The sequence below is a fragment of the Colletotrichum siamense genome, assembly GCF_013390195.1.
Source record: "Colletotrichum siamense strain Cg363 chromosome Unknown KSG_Cg363_contig07, whole genome shotgun sequence".
Classification (NCBI taxonomy): Eukaryota; Fungi; Ascomycota; class Sordariomycetes; order Glomerellales; family Glomerellaceae; genus Colletotrichum; species Colletotrichum siamense.
Genome location: NW_023501020.1, coordinates 1,601,919 through 1,624,540, shown reverse-complemented (window position 1 = coordinate 1,624,540; position 22,622 = coordinate 1,601,919). Strand labels below are relative to the sequence as shown.

General features: G+C 56.7%; 6 protein-coding genes across 6 annotated transcripts; 3 read left to right on the top strand and 3 right to left on the bottom strand.

Moving 5' to 3' along the window:
* Positions 1-447: 447 nt before the first annotated feature.
* CGCS363_v010763 (uncharacterized protein) lies at positions 448-2,378 on the top strand (the record flags this gene model as incomplete). Its single annotated transcript, XM_036642612.1, has 3 exons — positions 448-509; positions 571-619; positions 747-2,378. 3 exons carry the CDS (start codon positions 448-450, stop codon positions 2,376-2,378), a joined length of 1,743 nt encoding a protein of 580 aa, XP_036491743.1.
* A 334-nt stretch (positions 2,379-2,712) lies between these two features.
* On the bottom strand, positions 2,713-6,690 carry rad50 (DNA repair protein rad50; the record flags this gene model as incomplete). Its single annotated transcript, XM_036642611.1, has 2 exons — positions 2,713-6,432; positions 6,487-6,690. 2 exons carry the CDS (start codon positions 6,688-6,690, stop codon positions 2,713-2,715), a joined length of 3,924 nt encoding a protein of 1,307 aa, XP_036491742.1.
* A 3,322-nt stretch (positions 6,691-10,012) lies between these two features.
* CGPB (Cutinase gene palindrome-binding protein) lies at positions 10,013-11,707 on the top strand (the record flags this gene model as incomplete). The annotated part of the gene is made up of 3 exons (XM_036642610.1): positions 10,013-10,054; positions 10,276-11,482; positions 11,541-11,707. 3 exons carry the CDS (start codon positions 10,013-10,015, stop codon positions 11,705-11,707), a joined length of 1,416 nt encoding a protein of 471 aa, XP_036491745.1.
* Positions 11,708-12,987: 1,280 nt separating this feature from the next.
* On the top strand, positions 12,988-14,238 carry CGCS363_v010760 (uncharacterized protein; the record flags this gene model as incomplete). The annotated part of the gene is made up of 4 exons (XM_036642609.1): positions 12,988-13,090; positions 13,517-13,708; positions 13,829-14,010; positions 14,077-14,238. 4 exons carry the CDS (start codon positions 12,988-12,990, stop codon positions 14,236-14,238), a joined length of 639 nt encoding a protein of 212 aa, XP_036491744.1.
* Positions 14,239-14,468: 230 nt separating this feature from the next.
* Positions 14,469-16,506, bottom strand: FAAH-0 (Fatty acid amide hydrolase; the record flags this gene model as incomplete). The annotated part of the gene is made up of 5 exons (XM_036642608.1): positions 14,469-15,527; positions 15,577-15,593; positions 15,651-16,167; positions 16,219-16,321; positions 16,376-16,506. 5 exons carry the CDS (start codon positions 16,504-16,506, stop codon positions 14,469-14,471), a joined length of 1,827 nt encoding a protein of 608 aa, XP_036492286.1.
* Positions 16,507-19,074: 2,568 nt separating this feature from the next.
* CGCS363_v010758 (uncharacterized protein) lies at positions 19,075-20,487 on the bottom strand (the record flags this gene model as incomplete). The annotated part of the gene is made up of 1 exon (XM_036642607.1): positions 19,075-20,487. The coding sequence occupies one exon, from the start codon at positions 20,485-20,487 to the stop codon at positions 19,075-19,077; it is 1,413 nt and encodes a 470-aa protein (XP_036492287.1).
* Positions 20,488-22,622: the final 2,135 nt, after the last annotated feature.

Sequence of the window (22,622 nt, the reverse complement as noted above, 5' to 3'; positions counted from 1 at the left end):
ATTTCCTTCTTAATTGTCTCAATTTCTTGAAAGCCAACTTTTTTTGCACTAGATTTTCTAGTGAGTGTGCAGTACCGACTTGTCGGCAACCCGCCATTGCAACTCTGGCGTCACACTCTGTATCCACCGTAGCTTTTGAGCCTCGGGAACCTCTGCAGTCCTGCTGCACCCCTACTACCCGGTAACAAAACACAGGTCACATTTTCGACGTCTCCTAGCATCTTTCAGGTTGCAAAAGGAATTCCAAACACAACGGCTCAACGTTCCTGTATCTGCATTAACCTCTCTACGCGAAGCTATTTTTGGCGCGGGGCGCAACCCGTTTAAGCGCATCTCTCCAACTTTCCGACCAGTCGCGCTTTCCTTGCCCCCAGCACGCGACGTCAGCGGGAATAGCTCTCTTCTTCCCAATAAAAACACCACCCAAACGACTCCATGCCCTCAGAAATGGAGATCGAGGTCGACGACGACCTCTTGCGGACGGTCGCGTCAGGCGGCCACATGGACTAGTAAGCCAATCGCCACTCTCTCCCACCAGATCGACGCGCCATCGCTAACCACGTCGCAAAGCGGTCTATGGCCTGCCATGTCGCAAGACATCATCACGAGGCTAGATAAGGTATGTCCCGATCGCCGACCGACCTCAACTCACTCCCGCCTCCCCTCCCTCAAACCGCCCATCCGAAAACTCCTCTTGGCCTCCCGCAGGGCGCGCTCACACGTTCGCTTTGCGAATGTTCTTCTAGATAGCTCACAATGACTTTCCTATCCCGAATCTGCCACCCCTCCCTCAACACATTAACCCACCAGGCCAACAACAACCGCCACCCCTCGAGCCCGCCGCCGAACCGTCGTCGTCACAGGAAGCAGACAAGGAGAACAGCCAACCGACCGCCCCGGCCCCGGCCGCCGAAAGCGATGCGACCGACGCCGCCGCTGCCACAACGGACCCGGGTTCCCTACCGGCCCAGATCGAGGCCATGCTCATCGAGATCAAGTCCGTCCTCGCCAGCTTCCCAAAGTACCCCCCGCATACGATCCAGCGCCTCGCGGAGCTCGTCATCGAGCCACGCCGCCATTACCGCCACCTGGCCTCCTACCTCCACGCCGTCGACCGAGTTGTTCATGTCACCAGCGGCGCAAACATCTACCCCCTCCCGCCCGCCATCCCCGACGTCTCGGCCATGACGCTCCTCTCCAACGGCGCTCTCGGCAGCAATAATAACAACAACGCAAACGGCTCCTCCTCCCCCCCGGACCCCGCCGCCGCCGTCTCCTGGGGCAACTCGACAAACTCGGTCGCCTCGACCGTCGGCACCGACGAAGCCCTCGGTGGCGCCCTACTAACCCCCATCCCCTGGCTCACGCGCCGGCCCTCCCCGGGCTCCGCCTCGCCCGCCTCCTCCAGCGGCGGCGGCTCCAACAGCGGGCCCGCCGAGATCCGCACCGAGTCCACGGAGACCATCGACGGCCCCAACGGCGTCGGCAGCATCGAGACCGTCAGCGTCAGCGTCAACGGCATCCCGTCCATGGGCGCCACGGGCCACATCAGCACGGCAGGCGGCCCAGCAGCAGGCCCAGCAGGCATAACGCAAGGTGAGTTACTGCGACAGGAGCAGGAGCAGGGCGTCGTTCCAGTCAACCAACTCGCGCGACAAACAGAAGAAGCACATCTGCAGGCCGCCGCCCTCCGCGCCGCCGCCGCCGCGGGCGGCTCCTCCTCCCCTGGCAGCGGTGGTGAAAGCGGCGGCGGCAACAGCCCCGAGAAGCAGCAACCTGGCGGTGGTGCTGCGGCTGAAGACGAGAGCGAGGTCCCGCACGCCCGCGGGCCCGAGGAGATTGGCGCCGAGGACCTCGGCCCGCAGAGCGTCACGACGAGCTTCGTCGGCGGCCCGGGCATGGAAATGCAGGGCATCGACGTCGAGGCCGCCGTGGGCCGCAAGGCCGCGTCCAACACGCCCCCGGCGGCTGACGAGGACTCGCAGACGGAGGACGCCTCGTCGGTGACGATGGAGGCGGAATCCACCACTGCCGGCGACGACGCCGCCTCGGAGACGAGCGCCGTCACGTCACATTCCAAACGGGATGCGGACGCGGAGCTCGAGGGTCTCGCGAGCAAGAAGATCAAGGAGGGCGATGGGGACGTCGTCACCGCGGGCGAGGATGCTCCCCCGGTGAAGAAGGAAGAAGACGACGAGGAGAAGAAGGATGGCGAGGTGAAGGAGGAAGCCGACGCCGAGGTGAAGCCCAAGGAGGAAGACGAGGACGAGGAGATGAAGACTGATGTCAAGGAGGAAGAGGAATCAGAGGCCAAGGCGCCCAAGGTTGAGGACGAGGAGAAGAAGGAGAGAACTGCTCCGCCGCCCGGGATTGAGTAGCGTTTGAATGCTCGCTCGTGTACAAGAAGGGGGCCATGATACCATGAACCGTTTTCACCCCGAACCTCTTTTAGTGTCAGTGATAATATTCCGACGTGGTGGTATTCTCACGAGAATAGGACGAACGGGACTAAAATCGCACAATTGAGGACGATATCACATGTGATAAAGGTATCTTCTTCAATTGGGCTCATTTCACGCTTATCATACGTCTAACCCTAAGCAAACGTAGTCGTATTGACTACAGTGACCATAAGAAATGACCAGAACGCCATGCTTTTTGTAAACCGTCCTACCCCAATCCGCTGTAAACACCAGAATACGCACATACGCCTTACAATACTCTCGTAATGCTCTCCTTTGTAATAACACTGTTCTGCTTGTCGTCTCTCCTGACGCGGAAGAAACTGTCGCAGAAGTCGCTGCAGCGCATGTGTCGCAAAAACTCCTCGTCGTGGGTGATGACAATGAGCTGGAAGTTGCTCTGTGCTTGGCGGGCCTTAATGATGGCATGAAGACTCTCGGCGAGACTCTTGATGTTGTCCTTGTCGAGGTTGGTCGTCGGCTCGTCGAGGGCAATGAGGCCGCAGTTGACACCAAAACTCTCTGCGAGAGCTAGGCGAATGATGATACTGGCCAAAACCTTCTGTCCAGCGGAGCAGCGGCCACGCATGTCCATCTCCGTGTCCTGCTTGACCATGCAAACCCGATAGTTGTACGAGCGACGGCCAGTAGATGCGTTCTCGTTGTCCGAACGAATCAGGATGGTGTCAATGTCGGTACCTTGGTAGGTGCTCTGCCACAGCTCGCCGGCGATACGGTTCACCTCCTCCATCTTGAGACTGTGATACTGCATGATTGCTTTGTCCAGGGCAGCACTATAACGACCCAGATCTTCAATAGCAGCCTTGGTGGTCTCGACTTTGATGTGCGACTCGCGGAACTTCTTCGCCGCGTCCTTGTATTCCTGGTTCCATTCTTCCAGCACTCGCTCCAGCTCTTTGTCCTTAGTCGTCATTTGCCCCATGACAGAGCCGCGTTCGGCAACGAGTCGGCTGTGACGATTCTCCAACTGCTTGGCTTCAGCAGCCAATGTCCTGTAATCCTCGTCGGCATCACGGGCCTCGAGGTCCTGAATGTCACGTCGAAGAACCTCAAGCTGCTGAAGATTCTGGCGGTACTTGATGTTGTTGCTAATGTTCTGCTTCTTCCGGTCGCCATTGTCAATGTCTTGCTTGAGCTTATTAGTCCGCACCGTCAAGTCCGAAATCTCCTTGTCCAATCCAGCGATGGATTTCTCGAGAGCGGCAATGGCGCGCTCGTTGGACGCAAGGTTGGACGGGCCGCCTCGGTCGATGTAGTCCTGAATGTCGCACTCGACCATCTTTAGTTCCGTAACGGAGTTGGCAACCTTGTCGCGCTCCTCCACAATGCCCTGCTCCTTGGTACGACCTTTCTGCAGAGTATCGTTTCGCACTGATCTCGCCTCGGTAATCTCAGGCTCGATCTTCTCCAAATCCTCGTCTGCCTTGCTGATCAGTTCTCTCTGGTGAGTTTGGTCATCCTTCAAGGTCTGAATCTGGTTCTGGAAGTCCTTCTTGCGCTCAAGCTGGTTGAGGGCCTTGCTCAGCTTGTTCCTCAGCTCACTCTTCTCCAGCTCCAGAGCGTTGAGCTGATCCTTCATGCGTTGACGCTCAGTCGAAGTCTTTAAAATCTTGTTCTTCAACGACCTGATCTGCTCGTTGCACGTTGCCTGGAGTTCGTGGATCTCGTCAGCACTTCGGCTAGCAACGCTCGACGATTGCTGAGACATGATTCTGTCAACCTGAGACTCCGAGTCCTTGATGTCCTTGAGAGCTTGGGTGATGTTAATGACAGTCTTGTTCAGGGACTCAACGTCGTTCAACTTCTCTTCCTCGGCGCTGACGATGGCATCGTGCTCCTCTAGTTGCCTTTCCAGAGCCTCGCATTCAGCTTCCAGCGAGGAGCACTCCTCCTTAACGCCAGGAATCTCGGCCATCAGTCGCTGATATGTTTCGTACTGCGGCTTGACTTTACGCAGCGAGTTGAGAAGGTTTGTGGAGTTGGCGAGATCCTCCTCTGCCTTCTCCTTCTTGTTAGGGTCGAGGAACTTGACAAGCTTGTCGGAGAACCTTGACTTGGCAACATTCTGCTTATCATCGAACCCACGATCGCAGAGTCGACATTTGTTCTTATCCTGCAAGGTCTTTTGGCAACCACGGTAGTAGTCGGCCAAAGCATCCAAAAGGCTGATGTCGGTTTGGTAGGTTTCCACATCCTCCTCGTGGAGCTTGTACTCCTCTTCGTAGTCCTCGATGGTGGCACCGTCGCGAACCGACTTCAAAGCATTGACCACAGTCTCCTGGCAGCGCGACGCCTCGGCTGTCTTTTTCTGACCGGTCTCCTTGGCACTCTTGAGACGGTAGTCTACTTTTTGATGTTTGTCTCTTGCCGACTCACGCTTTTGACGAGCTTCTGCAAGCACCTTGTTCTGGCTCTTGATGACATCGTGGTATTGCGATTCGAGCGTCTCTGTCTGCCAAGCAGTGCCAACATGAGTGTCCAGCTTGGGCTTCCATGTGTTTGTCAGAGTATCCAACTTGCGCTTACGGTCCGATAACTCCTTCTTGCGCAGATCCAGCTGTGCACGCTCGGATGCGAGTCTTGTGCACTCCATCAGCTCACGTCCTAGCTTCTCGTTCTCGCTCTCGAGCTGCCACAGCTTCTCGTTGTCTTGCTGAAGCTGCGCGTCGAAATCAGCAGCAACCAATGACTCGTTGGCTTTCTTCAACCTGCTCTCGACATCCTCGAACTGGCTGTCCAAGATGGCTTTGGCGCCCTCGTCAATGTCCAAGCGGTTGATGTCCATCTGCAAGACGTTGACACGCTTCTCAATCGCACCCAATCGTTGCTTGGCAAATACTCGGTTCTGGGTCATAGTTGCCTTGCGGCCCTCGAGCTCGGTGATGACGGTCGTGGCCTGGTCCAGCTCGCGGGCGTTCTCCTTCTGTACGCGCTCCAAGTCGCGCTTCTTGTCGGCCAAAAGTTTCTGGATGCGCTCGTTGAAGGTCTTGATCTGGCTGTCCTTCAGGTCACCGTCGTAGCCCCGGAACCCGTGCATTTCCGCGGCCTGTCGGACCAGCTCCATGCGAGACTGAAGTTGACGCTCGTACTTGTCCTTGTCGGATTGATGCTTTCCCTGCTCCGCCAACTTCAGAGACAGCTCCTTGCGAGAGTTGGTCATGTCCCTTTGAAGCTCGTTGTACTGGGTCTTGTTTTCGTCCGCTTCCTCCTGGTATCGTGACATGCGCTCTTCGTACTGTTCAAGCGCGTTCTTGAGGTACTCGTCGTCCTCTGAGAGTTCCTCCAGGGTCATCTTGAGATCGGAAATGGCGCCCTCGCGGTAGGTGAGCTGATCCCGCTTGAACTTGAGATCGTTGACGATGCGGAGGAAACTGTTTGCTTGTTCGTGCTTCTCGCGAATCTGCTCTTGTAGGTCCTCCATCTCAGCCGACATTGTCTTGCACTTCGCTCTGGCTGCTTCAATCTCGGCCTCTAGCTCAGTAGCCCGCTTCTCAGCTCGGTCGCCTTTCTCCTTATTGATCCTGTCCTGCTCTTCAAAGATCTTGAGTTTGGAAAGCTCCTCACCCTGCTTTTTCCTGAGGAGCTTCAGGTTGTCGACAGCCTTGGTGTATCGCATCGCCTCGAAAATCTGGTCGAACTGTTTCTTTAGCGCGGCAGGTTCGCTCATGGGCCAGAGGGACTCGTCCTGGTGGCAGAAGATGACGTAGTCGAGGATGGCTCGGGAGACACCAAGCTCTCTCGGAATCCATTCGTCCATCTGCGCCACTCTGCTGGAAGTGACTGTGCGCTCGCCATTGTTGTTGCAGGCCAAGGAACCCTCGAGGGTCTTGAGTGATCGCGTAGTTTTCTTGACGGTCAATTGAAGACTGCGAGTGGCAACGAACTTGAGGCCGCTAGTCGATGTGAAGGCGAGCTTGACCTGGGCTAGGACTTCCTTTTCTCCGCACAACTACAAACTGTCAGCTTGAGAAGGTTGGAGAGTTCTGGGTGGGTGGGTGCGTACCTTAGGGTCATGGACAAAAGCACCCCCTTTGCTGTTGGGTGGCTGCTCGCCGGTGGTGGCATACTTGAGGCACTCGATGATGGTCGTCTTTCCGGAGCCGTTGTATCCAACGATGAGAGTTAGAGGTGTGTAGAATGATATGGTTTCACGGCTGCCGCCGAAGGAGCGGATGCCCTGGACGGACAACTTATCGATCTTGGACATCGCGGGCAGTGCCTCGGAAGGCCGTTAGCCCGATTCGGATGATACTTTGGTAAAAAGAACAGTGTGAATTTGAAGAAGGGTAAAGTAGATCAAGATCGAGGCGGATATGGGAAGCAGTTTGTTTTGTGCTTGGAGGGGTGCACGGGATATAGTCGTTCTAGGTTGCCTTGGAGCAGGCTGCCATCGGCTTCTCGACGCGCAGCAGGCACGCACGCGTCGGGAACCTGGAAGGAGCGCACCACTATGATCGTGGTCTGATTAGATAAGATATGGCTAGGTGTCAGATAAGACAACGATAAGACTCGGACTTCCCAATCCCTCCATCTTGCCTTTTTTTTTCTTTTTTTTTTTTCTGCCAATGGTCGGGCTAGCTTACCTGGTAGACCTAAGTAGGTAGGTAGCTAAGCTGGGCATAAAGAAGGTAAAATAACAGACATCCTGTGTTTCGTGTGCTAGAGCGACTACGTTTTCTGTGTGCTCGCTATCGTCGTTACCGTTGTAGCCGCTATCATCGTTGCTATCATCGTCGTCCCTCGTCGTCGTCCTCATCAAAGTCAAGTACACAGCAAATGCAGTCGCCTAGGCAGAGGAAAATTAGTTGGTCTCCAACTAGAAAGGCAAACAGCGGCAGGCAGTGACTCTAAACAATGGCAAAGTAATAACAGGCGATGGCGACGACGTTGATCATACCTTAGCTTAGGCAATCCAGTAGGTCGTTTCCGACTTGCCCGGGCATGCTTGCACTGCACGGCGGTTCGGGTACATAAGGTCGCCAAGGAAGGTCACTAACACTCATTTGCCTGCATGCATGACAGCAAGCAACGAGCTGTCAGACTCGAAGCTTCAAGATTTGGTTTGCTATGTAAGTAAGGTAGCTCGAGATTAAGAAGAACGCACACGTTGCTCAAAGGTAAAAGGATACACACTGCCTTACATGGTGGATTGCATCATCTGACAAGCCAACCAACAGTCTTCCCTTACTTCGGACCAGACCACCACCACCACCACAACCACCTCGGTTCAACGTGGCAGTCAAACACCTCTCGTCATACAGTTGTCGAACGCGACAACTGCACTCTATTTATTCATACCGACCCAAGTGAGCACGTAAGTGTGGTACCTTAGTGATGCACGATCCGAATACGTGATGCTGGGTACGGTGTTTCCAGAAGGCCGAGAAGGATCCACGGAAGCTGGCAATAATGCCTAACCGATTAAGGCAAAGCATCCAGCACTGGCTCTAGCGGCAAAGCAGATCCACCGCGACCCAATTTGATGCCTCGCGCAGCCAAACAGCAGCGGCGATGGTTTCTTTGACCGCCGTGATGTCGGGGCGTTTGCTCCGGACAGTGGCTCCGCAGGCGGCAGCCACAGGGGATGATCGTTGCGTAGAGCCCCTGGAATCTAAGCTCTGGAACCATTGCAATGGACAGCTGGACCGTGCAGTTCCCCAAGGCATGGCAAGGCATGGAGACATGACGTGCCAGTGTAAGGGAGAGCACGCACCGTAGCAGGTGCTGGACGGCCCATTGGTGCGCTGGAAACTGCCCAATCCAGGGCGATTAGCAGCCCAGTCATCCATCCTACAGCGGTGGCAGAGGTGCATCGTTAGTGGGAAGGCGATTGCGTAGGAGGTGCTCTTGGGCGGGGTGGAGGGGTTGTTTTTGCAGAATTCCATGTCCCGGACGCTCAAAATTGCCATATGCTCCATTTCCATTTTGCAGTTTCCCATGTTTTTTTTTCTCCCGTCCCCGTCCCCTTCCTTTTCGCAGGTCCCCTGGCATCCCACGCCGCTCCTCCAGCTCCCTTCCACGTCTTTACCCTGCTTTCCTGCACCTATCATGCCTGTGCCTGTGCCTGTGCCTGTACCTGTGCCTGCCCACCACACCTATCTAGTTTTTTTGGTGACGACGTGACTTGGTTTCCCTCACCTTCCCTACCGGCCATTTTCACAAATTGTTTCCTCTGCCCCTCGTCTTCCCATTTCTTGTCTTTTCCCTCTCCCCTCTCTCTGCACACCTCCCTCTCCATTCCTGGTCCCCTTTTCGTTCCCTCCCCTCGCTTCTTGCATCAACCCCGACAGTCTGCATCCTGCCCGCATCTCGCGCAGTGTCTCTGGCTTGCCGGCCAAGCTCGCGGTGATCCGACCTCGACGACCCTGACTGGACACGCCCCCCCGTGTCACGAAGCAAGTCAGCCCCGACAGACAGGACGAGACAACCTTACCTAGCTCCCAGCTGAGTTGTGTGGAATCCAGCCGACAAGACCTGCCTGCCCTGTCGCTGCTACCTCGCTGGCCTTACCCGGTTGCTGCTATCTCTCTGCCTTACAACTGCTCCCGCTACCGCTGCCCAAGTCTCGCATCGCTCCGCACCACACCAAGCCAGACTCTGAATCGGACTGGACTGGCTTCTCTCTCTTTCTCACGCACGCACTCTGTGCTAGTGGTCACCCAATACCCGCCCTTTATTAATGACTACAAGCCCCCATCCTCTGGAAATCTCTCGCACAGAAATCACCCTTCGATCAACCCTGATCTTGGCGTCGCCCTCGTTGCCGTTGTTTTACGTCGCTTTAATGCTGCAGCAACCTCGCATCCTGGCGAAATTCTTCAACACCGGTCGCTATTCTGTTCCTGCCGCTGCGAATAGATCGTTCTGGACCAAACAAAAAGAGATATGAAGGGCTGAGAAGTGCTCCCGTCGACGCACAACGCCCCATATCCCGTCCCGTATCCGTACCTTGGACCTAGCTGTTTCTAGGCTCTGTCGGGGTCGAGGCCCTGCTCCGAAACTCACTCGCGAGCTGCTCGAGCCCAGCCCGAACCGATAGTCAACGTCCACGGCAAGCAGATAGGCATAGTCGCTTTCACCAGCCGTCGTCGCAAGAGCTGTCGCTGGTGCTCGTGCAGCTTACTGGGCCCTGCTGTTGCAGCTGCGTTGCTTGCTGCTTCTGTCGCGCTGCAGTGCGCATGGTGCGGTTCCAATCGAACACCCTATCGACGGATACCTCGCAGCACTGGAACTGATAGCCAGCATCGATACCTTATCGCGGTTTGAGTTGCCTGCCAACAGTCCACCAGGAGGCCCAGGCCTAGATCTATCTGGACTCGCACCTCAGCGCCGTGCCGCCGCCGCCGCCGCCGTGACCACTGGACTACGAAGACGTCAATCTCAGTGGTCAATCGCCCCCCGGCGCACCATCCGAGTCGCTGCACAAACCGCCAAATGCCTTTGTTAGAAGCCGTCTGTGCCAGCATCAGTATTGGAACAATACCACCACAATCATGTCTCACGGACCACCTCAACCGCCCCCAGCCAATATGTTTGGCTTCGGGCCCCAAGACTTCTCTGCCTTTGATGCTGTTAGTTGCTCCCCCGCCCGCTGCCCGCCCGCTACCCGCCCGCTCCTCCTCCTCTTGCTCCTCACAGCCTGATGCACATGGGACCTCACCGAACCAACCCTTCCACCACTCTCGCTTACCTCTCCTCTTCCTTCACCTGACCCGCCGACCCCCGGCGCATTCCCTTTGAACCCCATCAAATGGCTACTTACCGCTCCCCAAGCCGTGCTGACGCAATGCAGATGGCCGAAGCCGACCCCAACATGATGTCTACTCTCCTAGACTCAACAATATATGGGAACTTCGATGCCATGTCCATGAACGTCGACAACCCCGGCGACGACAACGGAATGTCCAACTTCTTCGTTAATACCCCCATGCCCGACGGCCTTACCGACGATCCTTCCGGCATGAACACCAGCTATTCGAAAAATGGCGACGACGCTTCCAGCGTTGTCGGAGGGGGGCCTCCGCCCGTTGGCGGCTTCAATTCTCAAGCTATGCAACAAGCGGGAAGCAGCACCCTGACCGAGTTCACGAAGCGACGAGGCTGGCCTGCCAAGGTCATCGAAGAACTCAAAGATTTCCTTCAGATTCTCGACGCCAATGGTCGCATACGATATGTCTCTCCTAGTATTCTTAACTTAACCGGATACACCTCCGAAGAGATCATCGACACCTTCCTCAAGGATCTCGTACACCCAGACGACGTAGGCGTGTTTGTCGCAGAGCTGAACGAGTCGATTGCCTCAGGGAACCCTCTGCGCCTCTTCTTTAGGTTCAAGAAGAAGGATGGTAAATACGCCATCTTCGAGTCAGTCGGTCATGCCCATATCGCCGCCGCCAAGTTCGCCCCCAACCCGCACAACCAATCGCCCTTCTGTCAGGCCGTGTTTATGATGTCGCGCCTGTACCCCACAAAAAATGCAGGCCTGCTAGACACGTTCCTCGAGCACAAGATGGAGAACGAGAGGCTGAGAAGGCGCATCGCTGAGCTTCGCAGGGAGGAAGAGATGGAAAATGAAGAGTCGCAGAGGATATGGCAGCAAAGTCAGGAAGGCAGATCAGACGTAACTCCCTCAGAAACCACCATGACCACCTCCGCCCCGAGCGTATCGCGTAACGATAACTCCAATGACCGTACTTCAGCACTAAACGTCGCGCTCACCCGGGAAGCTTTGGAGGGTGTCGCAGGAAGTCGTCCAGACTCACTGAAGGACAAGATGGCTCGATACGAGGGCGGTGCCTCGCATACCGATACCATCGAGATGTTGACAGGGTTGAGATACATCGAGGGGGAGAGGAGTCGTGGCATCACGACAGGAAATGCAAGCCCAACTTTGATCAAGGGCGATGCCGGAATTGCTATTCCTTTGGACCGGGATCCTCGGACAGGCGACAAAAAGAAGAAGCTCAAGACTTCGGAGGAATACGTCTGCACGGACTGCGGTAGGCTTCATTTTAACCAAGCGACAACAGTGATGTTCATTCTGACGATGTCAAACAGGTACCCTCGATTCACCCGAGTGGCGTAAAGGCCCGAGTGGCCCCAAGACGCTATGCAACGCTTGCGGACTTAGATGGGCTAAGAAGGAGAAGAAGAACCGCCATGGCGGCAGCAATAATGCAGCGGGTTCACTGGCAGTCGAGCACTCCACGGGGGCTCACAGTTAAAGTTAGTTAATGGGTCGACGCTGCCGCATCTATCGACATGTGCCCCCGGAGAGAGGGAGGCGGAGGAACTTCATGATGTCCTCCGGCGTTGGCGTCTGGAAGAGGGCACGGCGCAACTATGACTATGACGAACATACGGCCGTCCGTTTTGTTTTCAGCCTTTTTTTGCAGCAACCGAGATACCTAAACACGACACCAGGCCATGGGACAAGGAGCGCGAGATTTCAGATGGGCAGTCTCAACAGCGAAATTCAAGCCATGTTGCTTTCAATTACCAGCCGCCCGCCAAGCCTGATGCTGCTGCTGGCATCGAATTTTGTCGGCTTGGCGGGCCCTCGCGGGCTAATTGTCTATTTTGAGGCGGTTCGACTGGCGGTCAGCCAAGACCCTGGCCAGACAGGACGGACTGCAGAAAAAGTGATATCTAAATGGAGCCTCTCAGATGAGGGGCTTCCAACTATGCGTCCCGTTGGTCACGGCTGCTGTGAGCATGCCCACTGTCTACCACTGAGTGAGTAAGCCCAGTCATGGACGACCTCGGCCTTTTGTCGAACATGACAGTGTATGGTGCCTTGAGAGGCACTTTTGACCACCACTATCGACACACTTGTGCTGCTCATAGACGTCTACAGGAAGGCCGGTAGGTTCCTGAAACAACTCGTTTGCGCTGAGCCCTGAATACTGCTGAACAGGCTCCGACCTTGCATCCAGGACAAATCAGGCCATCCCAGCACGGAAGCCATGATTGGACGGGACGAGCATGCACCTGCGGATGCGACCATGGTGGTTGATCTTGAATGGGGCGGGTGGGACTCCGTAGCACAGGCACATCAGACGTGGAGGGGGCCAGGCACACGCAGTGCTGGTCATCAGTCAACCCACGAAGCCGGACGGGAGACGACGTTTGTATCGTAGGCGCGAGCTGTTGAACCAGTCTTTACGCCAGGTCTGCTGCGTCACTGGTATCAATCTTCACGAAACGGGGCGCGCTAGGCATGGCAGCTGAGAAACGCATGTTGCTCCCCTCTATGGCTGCAACGCGCATCAGCCATTGGCTCGTTGGATATTCCTCGTCGCAGCTGCTGGTGTGCATGGCCAACTCAGGGTGTCCTGAGACAATTGATCGCCCGTCTGTCCTGCGGAGACGTGGCTGGCCTTCTAGCTACAAGAGCTTGCAACCCAGGCACATGTAAATCCCTCTTCTCTTCCTAACAAGAACATATACTGCTTCATATCTTTGCATCTTCGCAACCACATATCACGTATCATACATAACAAACATGGACAAGCTCGCAGACCTCGCGCAGTCAAAGGTGCAGGCGTACCTGAACAAGGACGACGACGACAAGCCGTCGCAGCACCAGTCCTCCTCGCAGGGCTACGGTACGCGCTGCCCAAGCTTCCCCTTCCCCTACCTATCTTTACCCCGCCATCCAGGTGTCCCAGTGCCGGCAGGCGCCCCCTATTACCCCGCGCCCCTCACCCAGCGAGAAAGCTTGTTACTGACGATAGTGTGTGTATTACCACGCAACAGGCCAACCTCTTCCTGGAGGCGACAGTAAGTTTTTGATGTTTTGCATTTTATTTACTTTTTTTGGTTTCTGCGGTCCCCCCTAGTCTTCATCCAAACATCGGTTTATCTATTGCAGATCTTCCACGGGTTTCTCAAGATTGCATTTCATGAGGGATTGGGAGGGGGGCTTGTTTTGCCGAGAGAAAGATCCCGCATAGGTATCTTTTTCTTTGCTTTCGCAGAGAGACATGAGAATTGTTCACAAAGTTTCCCGAAGCTGATTATTCGACGCGCAGAGGCTCATGGCGGCAACTATCCCGCTGGCGGCGGCGCGTTCCCCGACGACGACGATGACGATTATCGACAGGCCGCCCACCAGGCCTCGCGCCACGCGGGTTCCAGCGGCGACGCGGACCTGTTCTCAACTGTCTTGGGCGCCTTGACGCAGAAGAAGGGGCAGTTGGCGAATGAAGATATTGATGAGGACGGTATGTGTTTTTTGTCGTTCAGGTTGACACTCCTGCGATCCTTGCATTACTACGGAGTTCTGTTGCTTGTGGTATGTGTTGCGATACTCATACTCATATGTCTATTTTTGGTAAAAACAGATGCCGTCAAGAAGCACAAGAAGTTCTTTGGCGACGACGACGACGGCGAGAAGGCGGACGACAAGGGCCTCGGTGCCGCGGCCGCGATGCAGGCGCTCAAGATGTTCTCGAGCGGCGAGACGGGCGGGCAGAAGCAGAGCCAGGGCGGGTTCATGGGACTTGCCATGGCGGAGGCTAGTCGGGTAAGTCTTTTTTTTCTCCATGCCACACCGGAGACGGGATGGCTAACGCGTGAGTGTGTGTTCCAGTTGTTCGACCAGCGTCAGTCGCAGGGCAAGGTCGCAGAGGGCACCAGCAAGGAGTCGGCGATCCAGCAGGCCGGCGAAATGGCGCTCAAGATGTACTTCAAGAGCCAGGGGGAGCAGAAGGGCGGTTTTATGGGCTTGGCGTCCAAGTTCCTCGCCAAGTGAGGACAAGACTCACATTCTGAGAGCAGGTGGGACAGCTCATTTGGTACGATGTGATGATAACGATTATGGATGAGAGCGGTAGACGCGACAGCTACTTGCCTCTTTGTACTGTCTTTAGCGCTTGATAGAATTCCGGTTATTGTTATCCAAACACTACAAGAATATGATGTGATATATCACAACCACCTTTTCCCCCTCTTTTCTTTTCCACGAAAAGTGCCGTACTGTTTTTAGATGTTCTTCTTGGCTTCGAGACCTCCGTTCTTGGTCATCTCAATCACGTCCACCCAACCCTCGGGCCTCTGCCGTCCCTCCTTGTGTAGATACGTCTCCGCCTCGCGCGCCCAGCCGAGCAGCTGCTCCTCGCATCCCCACTCCGCCATGGCCATCAGCCCAACGGGGATCTTGCCCTCGCCCTGGACGGGGTCGACGTAGCCGACAGGCGCGGTGACGGCGGGACACCCGCTGACGTTGGCGACGTAGACGTAGCTCATGTTGGCGATGGTGGTGTTGGTGTCGGAGACGCCGTAGGCCTCGTCGCCGGGGTGCTTGGGCCAGCCGGGGAGGGGCGTGGTGGGGGTGACGATGAGCATGCCGGGGTTCTCCTCGAAGAGGTGGGCGAGGTGCTTCATGAGCAGGTCGCGCAGCTGGTTGTACTTCATGTAGTCGCCGGCGGGGGTCTGGGTGCCGACGGACATGGTGACCTTGTTAGCGTGGTTGATGATGGACTGCCAGGCGGCCGGGTCCGGGTGGCGGTGGCGGGCGAGGTCCTGCATCTCGGTCACGCAGGTGGCGGAGTGCATGAGCTGGATCTCGCGGAGGTAGGGGATGCGGATGTTGACGACGGAGTAGCCCTGGGATTTGAAGTTGTCGACGGCGGCGCGGCAGATGGAGGCGACGGGACCGGAGGCCTTGGACCACCACGCCTCGTCGATGGCGATCGTCTTGGGGGCGGAGGGCGAGGGCGGGATGGACGGGGTGTAGAGGCCTTGGATCGGGTCATCGGGGTTGGGCCGCGACATGAGGCGGTAGGCGATGGTGAGGTCTGAGACGGTGGCGGCGAGGGGCCCGACGACGCACATGGAGGAGTTCATGGCGCATGTGCGGTGGTGGGAGGGCTTGAGGCCGTAGATGCCGTTGAAGGAGGAGGGGATGCGGATGGAGCCGCCGGCGTCGGTGCCGATGGAGATGGGGACGATGCCGGCGCCGAGGGCGGACCCGCCTCCGGAGGATGATCCGCCGGGGTAGTAGGACTTGTTGTGCCAGTTTGTGGGCGTTCCCCAACGAGGCTAGGAGGGTTAGCAATGGCAATCAATGGGAGCTGGGTTTGTTTCTCACGTTGCAGCCGTTGGTGTCTGCGTGGGAGGTTAGCTTGCGCTTATACTAGATGAGAAAGGGGGTTTGTGACTGACCACCACCGAGCTCATGCATGGCATTCTTGCCCAGAACAATGGCACCGGCTGCCTCGAGCTGTTCGACAGGCCACCAAGTCTTTTCTGCGGGCTTGAACCAGGGCAGGTCGGGCCGGTACTGCATGCCGTTGTGGCTGACGTATCCCTTCACGTCGATGTCATCCTTCACTCCAATGGGAACACCGTCGAGAGGTCCCAAGGGCTCGCCGCGGCGCCATCTTTCGGTGGAAGCTCGGGCAGCGTCAATGGCGAGGTCTTCGCGGCCGTGGGATGCCACCCAAGCGTTCGCATACGGACCCGTCTGAGGCGGCGGGTGGCCCTCGGCGCGTCGGATCAGGGGCAGCAGGGCCTGGACGACGTCGAGTGGGGTGACGGCGCCCGTCTTGTAAAGGGCATGGTAGTCTGCGCTGGAGAGGTAGCGGGCCGGCTGGTCTGCTGGCGCCGGAGTGGTGACTTCTGCTGAGAAGGGGATGGGGTCCGGGTGGGATCCCGTCTCGGAGAGACAGATGACGTCGGGCTGGCGACTGAGTTAGATTCTACAACAGAATATAGGTCTGGGCATACCAACGGCGAAGCGGTATCTGTAATCATCCAGACCTGGAAGGTCCCTAATGGAACCGAATTTGGCGTTGCTCCAGAAGAAGCGCTGGACGGCGCCGGAGTTTGCAAGACTGTGTTGGAGGTTAGTGAGTGGGCCATGGGTCACAATGAGCGACTGAACGTACATGGTTGAGCCAGCGACTAGAGGCCAGCCGCGAAGGACGGGGTTCTGATCCTCCTTCTGGATGTTGGTGTTGACCTGGGTCGGGCCCTCCCGGGCGCCGGGGTAATTGGCGTATTTGCGGTTCGGAGCCATGATCCCGGACTCAATTGAGGTTTAAGCTGTGTTATTCTCTAGTCCCTTCGTTCCACAGAGAAGCTGGGCCGTACGTTGCGATGGAAGCAGTGGTGACGGTCAAGCAACTATCGTGGAATACGAGAAAAAAAGGACGAGGGGCTGAAGGAGAGTGCACCGCGAGGCGGAACACAGGATGAAATGACCGTTCCTGCTATTACAGCTCAGGCAACCGGCATCAGATGCCGTTGGGAAGACGTTGGGGGCGGGAGCTTTGAAGTTCAGGCTCGGCTGGAGCTTTAGAGTTTCGGAGCTTGGGGTAAGGTGAGGTAGGACGGGGGAGAGTTGGAGCTTTGCAGTGTGTTGGTTGTGTCGTCTCTGCCTCATCAGCGAACGGACGGACGTTGGGTTGCCGTGGGATTCTCAGGGTGCTTGGGCTGTCTGCCTTTAGGGCGAAAATGGTTGATGAAACGAAACAGATTCGGGGCTCTAGATCTCTTAGCTCGCACTATCTTGGGTAGGTTGCTCCAGATCTGGCTGTCGATGTTTGGTACGGGAGCGACGCCAGTGTCTCCCGTCACGTCCCATTTCCACGCACTCGGGATCCACTGGAGCCACAAGACGTGGAAGCTCTATCCTTTCCTCACGGCGCCGAGCTTACCTAGCAGCTGAAAGCCCCATATTTCAGCAGGTGCGATAGCCTACCAGCGAGGTAATGCAGGGATGATCATCTTCACAGGAGCTTCCTGCCTCGGCATGGCAAGTGGTGCGAGCCGTCGGGAATATTCTGGGTAATAAGCTTGTGAGGCACACGAAAGTAAGGTAAGCAATGCAGCACGGCCAGATGATGCTCACCTCATACAATAACAGTCACGTTCAGGAACGAGGGAGTTGGCTCTGTCAAGGACATGATGCACCGATATGTGCAGCCCGGCTGTTTCCATCACTGGGCCCTATTAAATCTGATGCCAAGTTTCTATTTGTATCCCGTCCGCAGTCTGTCTCCGTGCCGTGCAGACCGCTCCAGCGTCAGAAAACGCTGCAAGCGGTCTGATATCCATTCGTCCCTCTGCCTGTGGTAAGGTAGGTAGGTACCTTAGTTCATCAGGTACCTAGGTAGTCTTCTAGTCTTACCTTAGGTCAGCGCTATCGATAAGACCCAGACCGCTCTACGGAATACACGTACCTGAGCTCTCACCAGGTCGGTCGATTCATCCAGCCGATCTCCCGTCGGTCGGACTGTGATTGTGATGTCTGGGACACCACTCACGCGACCTGAAGAACACTTAGCGCCTACCCCGTCCGCCAAGCCATTATCACCACGAACATGTCCATTCTCTGCCGGGATATTATAGCTCCAGTGTTAATCGCAAGGGGGACCTACATAGTACGCTACTTACTCCGCAGATACCACGATGTGAAGGCGCAAGATGGGGGTTGCATCGCTTACATTGTGAAATGTCACAGGCGCCGAGGTCACCCGTTTCGCCACGGGAAAACAGATAAGATGCTCAAACACGCGCCCCGCGACGGGACGCCTGCGATTCCAGGGTCCCCCATGATCAACGAACTCCCACGATGGCCCGGCTTGTGGGCGCTAGGGGCGTCAGCGTTTGTGTTTTGACACATTTACCCCGCCATCCCACTACGGGCAAGCTCTGAAGCTAACGCGGCGCGCGGCGGACGGGAATGCTTCGACAGAAGCCTCTGCGAAAGAGCTTGTCTACCGGATGGCTTGTAGTCGGACGACGGGATGAAGCCTCACCGCAACTGGCTCGGCGGGGGGGCATCATTATTCAGCAGATGAAATATCACATGGGGAGCAGGAGGAGAAATCGAGTATGACCTGAAGGAGCCAATCCATTGACTCTATACTTCTACATACGGCCCGGCTTTCCACTGCAGGAAGCAGTCTGCCTGTTCTAGGCCAGACGAGCCCGTTTCGCTTGCTTGATCGCTCGCTCGAACCAAACGCCGTCCCAAACCAAAGGTCCCTCCTCGAATGCCCTTGAGCCGAGGTCGGGGTGCCTTCCAAAGTCTGTCCAAGCCGTTTCCAACGGCACCCAAGCGAGTGTCCTCCCTTCCTTTTCCTGGGGGAGGTGATGTGTGGTGGTGTCTCATGCCAGAGAGAGAGACAAAGATTCCGAAAACGCCATGCCGATCCATAATATAAAACGAAGGAAATAGAAACCTTTTTCTTTTTTTGCTCATCTGCCCATGCCGATACTTCGTGTGAATGCCGTTCATAATCGTGGGATGTGAGAGCGTGAAATAGTGATGAAAGGTGCCCAAGCCTCTGAAAGGGCACTGGCAATGTCGTAAAAGGAGGCATTGCGCGTGAAAGGGCGGTGTGTGGTGTTTGGGGGTATATGGTGAATGTGAAAAATGCAGGTGACAAGTTCTGTCTGCCCGTGTCATGATGATCGAATCTGTCTTAATCATGCTGGAAGCGGTCGCTTGTGTATCATGTTCCGTGATGGTTGAGATATGTGGCGTCAAGTTGCGTTGGATCCGCCCCTGAGAGAGGGGTCCTCTGCAACTTGACGTGACAGATCAAGAGTGGGCGTAGAAAGATATGTAGAGAGAAGTTTAGCGCTTGGCCATGTTGTTCAGCCGCAGAATTCTAGTCCGGAACCACAAGACGAAGCTGGTCCAGGCACCCTGAGTCTTGCGCTTGGCTGTCAGGGAGCGGCGAGGACCCTCGAAGGTGCTCTGGTCAGCAACAGGCGCCTGGCCTTGGTTGGTACTCTCGTAGCTGCGACCGGCAAATCCAAGCTCGCCCATGGCCACCTTCTCGGCATCAGGGGCAGTCTTCTTCCGGCTGATGGAAGGGCGGATGATTTCGCTGGAGCTGTTGCGGGCGCTGTTGGTGAAGCTCTGCTTGCGTGCAGCCTCCTTGGCCTCTCGCTTGGCCTGGATTTGCTGCTCTTGTTGCAACATCTGCTGTTCCTTCTCAAAACGCTGGGCTTCCTTCAGGTTTGCGCGCTCCTGCTTGCGCTGGTCTTCTTTGGCCTTCTTGGCGTCCTTGAGGCGCTCCTTCTCCTGCCAGCGGCGTCTCTCCTCTCGGATGCGTTCCTGGTGGTAGTTGGAGTCCAGCTCAGAGCGGGAGCGGAGGCGGAAGCCCTCGAGAGAGGTTCGCAGGGGAGACATGGCGGTGGTTGACGTGGAAGGGGACGTTGTTGATAATGGCGAAAAGGTAGGCGCAGTGCTGGAGACCGTGGCAGACTCTGACTTCCTGCCGACAATGTTGATGTCGGAGTGGCTTGAGACGTGGACGAGTCGCGACGAGGCTGCGTTGGAGTTTGTGCGGCTGGTGTTGATGCGCAGAGAGGGGGGTCCGGTGGTGTGGATGTCGGATAAAGATGACGTACGGCTGGTTAATGACGGGCGCCGGGGATACGATGTTGAGCTGTTCACGATGGTAGTGGAGGAGGGGGGTGTTGGGTGGTAGTTGGGGCGTTGGTGACTTGAGGTTTTGCCAAAGTGATGCTGGTCGAGCAGGTCGTCGTCGTCCTCGGTGATGGTGGGAGAGTAGTCGCGAGGGCCGCTGGGGACGGCGGCGGTGGTTTCCCTCTCGAAGCTGGTCAAGGAATTGGCGTACGAGAGCGGCGGTGTCGAGGTGCGCGGCGTCTGCTGGAAAGGGTGGACGAAGCTGCCGTTTCGCTGGCCGCTGCCGTTGGTTGCTATACTGACGTGGGAGGTGCCGCTGGTTGACCGCGCGTGGCTGAATTTGCTCCTTCCGTTGCTGTTTCCAGTGTTGAGCTCTGTAGCCGAGATGCTGAAGCTGACGTCCCGCCCTCCAAACGAGCCTTCCCTTTCTCTCCCCAGGCTCCCACCGTAGTTGCCAAACGACGTCTGCTCATCCCAACCACGGTCTAGGTCGAGCGAATTCTTCTCCGAGTGCGACAACTTTTTCAATATCGGCTTGACCACCGTCTTGCTGCGCGACTTCGACAGCTTGCCTGTGGGCGCAGAGCCCGGCAAGTCTGTATACGACGCCATTGCGACAGTTGCAACAACACCCGCAGTCCTTCTCCTACACGGCTGTTCTTCTGCTGCACTGCACAACCAGAGTCGACGTCGAGGTCCTGCTTTCCTTGCGACCAACCGAGCACCACTGCTTGATCGTGGTGGCCTGTCGTCGTTTCCGAGCGGTCTCGTCCAACTGGCGATTGGCTAGGGCGTACTGCCAGACCAGAAGAACTCCTCCACCATGCAGGCCGGGCGGCAAACCGCTCCCCCGATTTGGAGACGCCTCTCTCTTACAGCGACAATGAAGACCAGTCGAGATGCATAGATCGTACACCAGGTGAACGGAACGACGACGACGGAGGAGATGGCTGCAGCGACGTTGAGCGGCAGCAATGGTTCGGTGCCAGAGACGAGTGTCTGTGGAGGTGACGGTGAGCACACGACTTAAATCCACAGGGTCAAAGACGCGTCGGTCATGTCATTCAACATACGGTGAGTGTTGGACCCAGCTGGGAGGGGGAGCGAGATGAGCGGCGCCGGGGGGTTATCTAATGGGCGAGATGAAGGGTGGGAGCGACAGGCTGACGCAGCGGAATGGGCGGAGTCCAAGGCAGATGGGATGGGATAGGATGGGATGGGACGGCCCAGGATGGGGGATGGATGGATCGATGGAGAGAGAATGTGGCGGTCGTCTCGGCCTGCCTCACCCGTCGCTTTCAGCAACTCGCTCACTCTGCCCTCGAGGGTCTGAATCAGTGATTGCAAACCTGCTCGGCTCGACCCGAAGCTCCCAGAAGCCAACAGACTCGGCGTCGACCTTGCCGCTCTTATTGTTGACAATGCCGCAAAGTGCAAGATGCTCGCCAACGGGACAGCGGAGAGAAACAAGGTGAGGGGAGGGGAAACGAGAACGGGGAAACGAGACACAAGAACAGCCAGACCGACACCCCAACCGCAGAGCCAAAGCCAGCTACACAAGGGCCAGCGTCCGCATCGGCGGCAGGCCAGAGACACCGCAGCGAGCCCAGGCCACCGCCAGACCTGCGCCGAGTATCCGCAACCCGCTTGGCTACGCCTGATTCAGCCTCATTCCTTTCCCAACTGGCATGGAGCACGTGGGGGAAACCAAGAAATGCGCCCGGAGGAAGGATCAGAGGCGACCGACCGACCGAGCAGGAACGAGACGAGACTTTGACAGAGAAAGGAGGGGTCACCCTTCTAGAGCAGAAGCAATGGTGTGGCGTCCTTGGAACCTTTTGCCAACCGGTTTTAAGGTTGCGGGCTCTCAGGATAAGCCCAGAGGCCTGTTGTTCCACGGTTGCTTTCGGCGTTGTCTGGGCCAAGGACCGACCAGACGGCGGTTTTTTTTTTCCTACACTACTTTCTATTGCCTGGGTTGGGTTTGTTTACACGACCAAGATGTTTTGTTGATGTTGCGGCTTTTTTCAAGGGTCTCCCCTCAAGCGGGCATAACCAATGTTGTGAGAGAAAAGGCGGGTTCGTGGACCTCGGGCGGCCGAATGAGAGGCCTCAAGAACGGAGACCCGGACTGGAGGTTCTCGAAAACAAAACTAATGAATATTATCTGGGTCCGTCCCGGGGGGTCGACGAGTGGAACGGACGGGGGGGATTTGACGTCGCTGATGGCAAAGAAGCTGGGCGAAGCGAAGCCGTGCAAGCGTTGGTGGGAAGGAAACGGAAGGCAAGGGAAGCTCAGGAGCCTGTCGAGGAACAGAGGAACAAACACCGACACAAACCAGCAGCAGAGAAACTTGCGGTGGGAGAGGTACAACAGGCACTGGCGCTGGGCTGGGCGTTGGCATTGGCAGTGGCAGTGACATGGGTTGCCTCTGCTGAGCACATCCTCGATGCCGAGCGCAGTCGCCAAAGAACGTGACCTACATACACGAGTTCCTCGTCGTCGCCCATTGCCCCTCGTTACTTACGCACATACGCGCGCGCACACGCAAGAAGTGCGTCTGGCAATCCTACGTTGCGCCCAGCCAAGAGGCCGAAGCAGCAACAGTAACAGGGACAAAAACGGTCTGAGATTGATGGGATGAAATGGGATGGACGTAGCGGGCAGACTCAGAGGAACGAAACGACCCAGTTCTGCAGAGACCTTGCGTCCAGGGCCGTCAGCATGCGCACACAGGCACAACCTT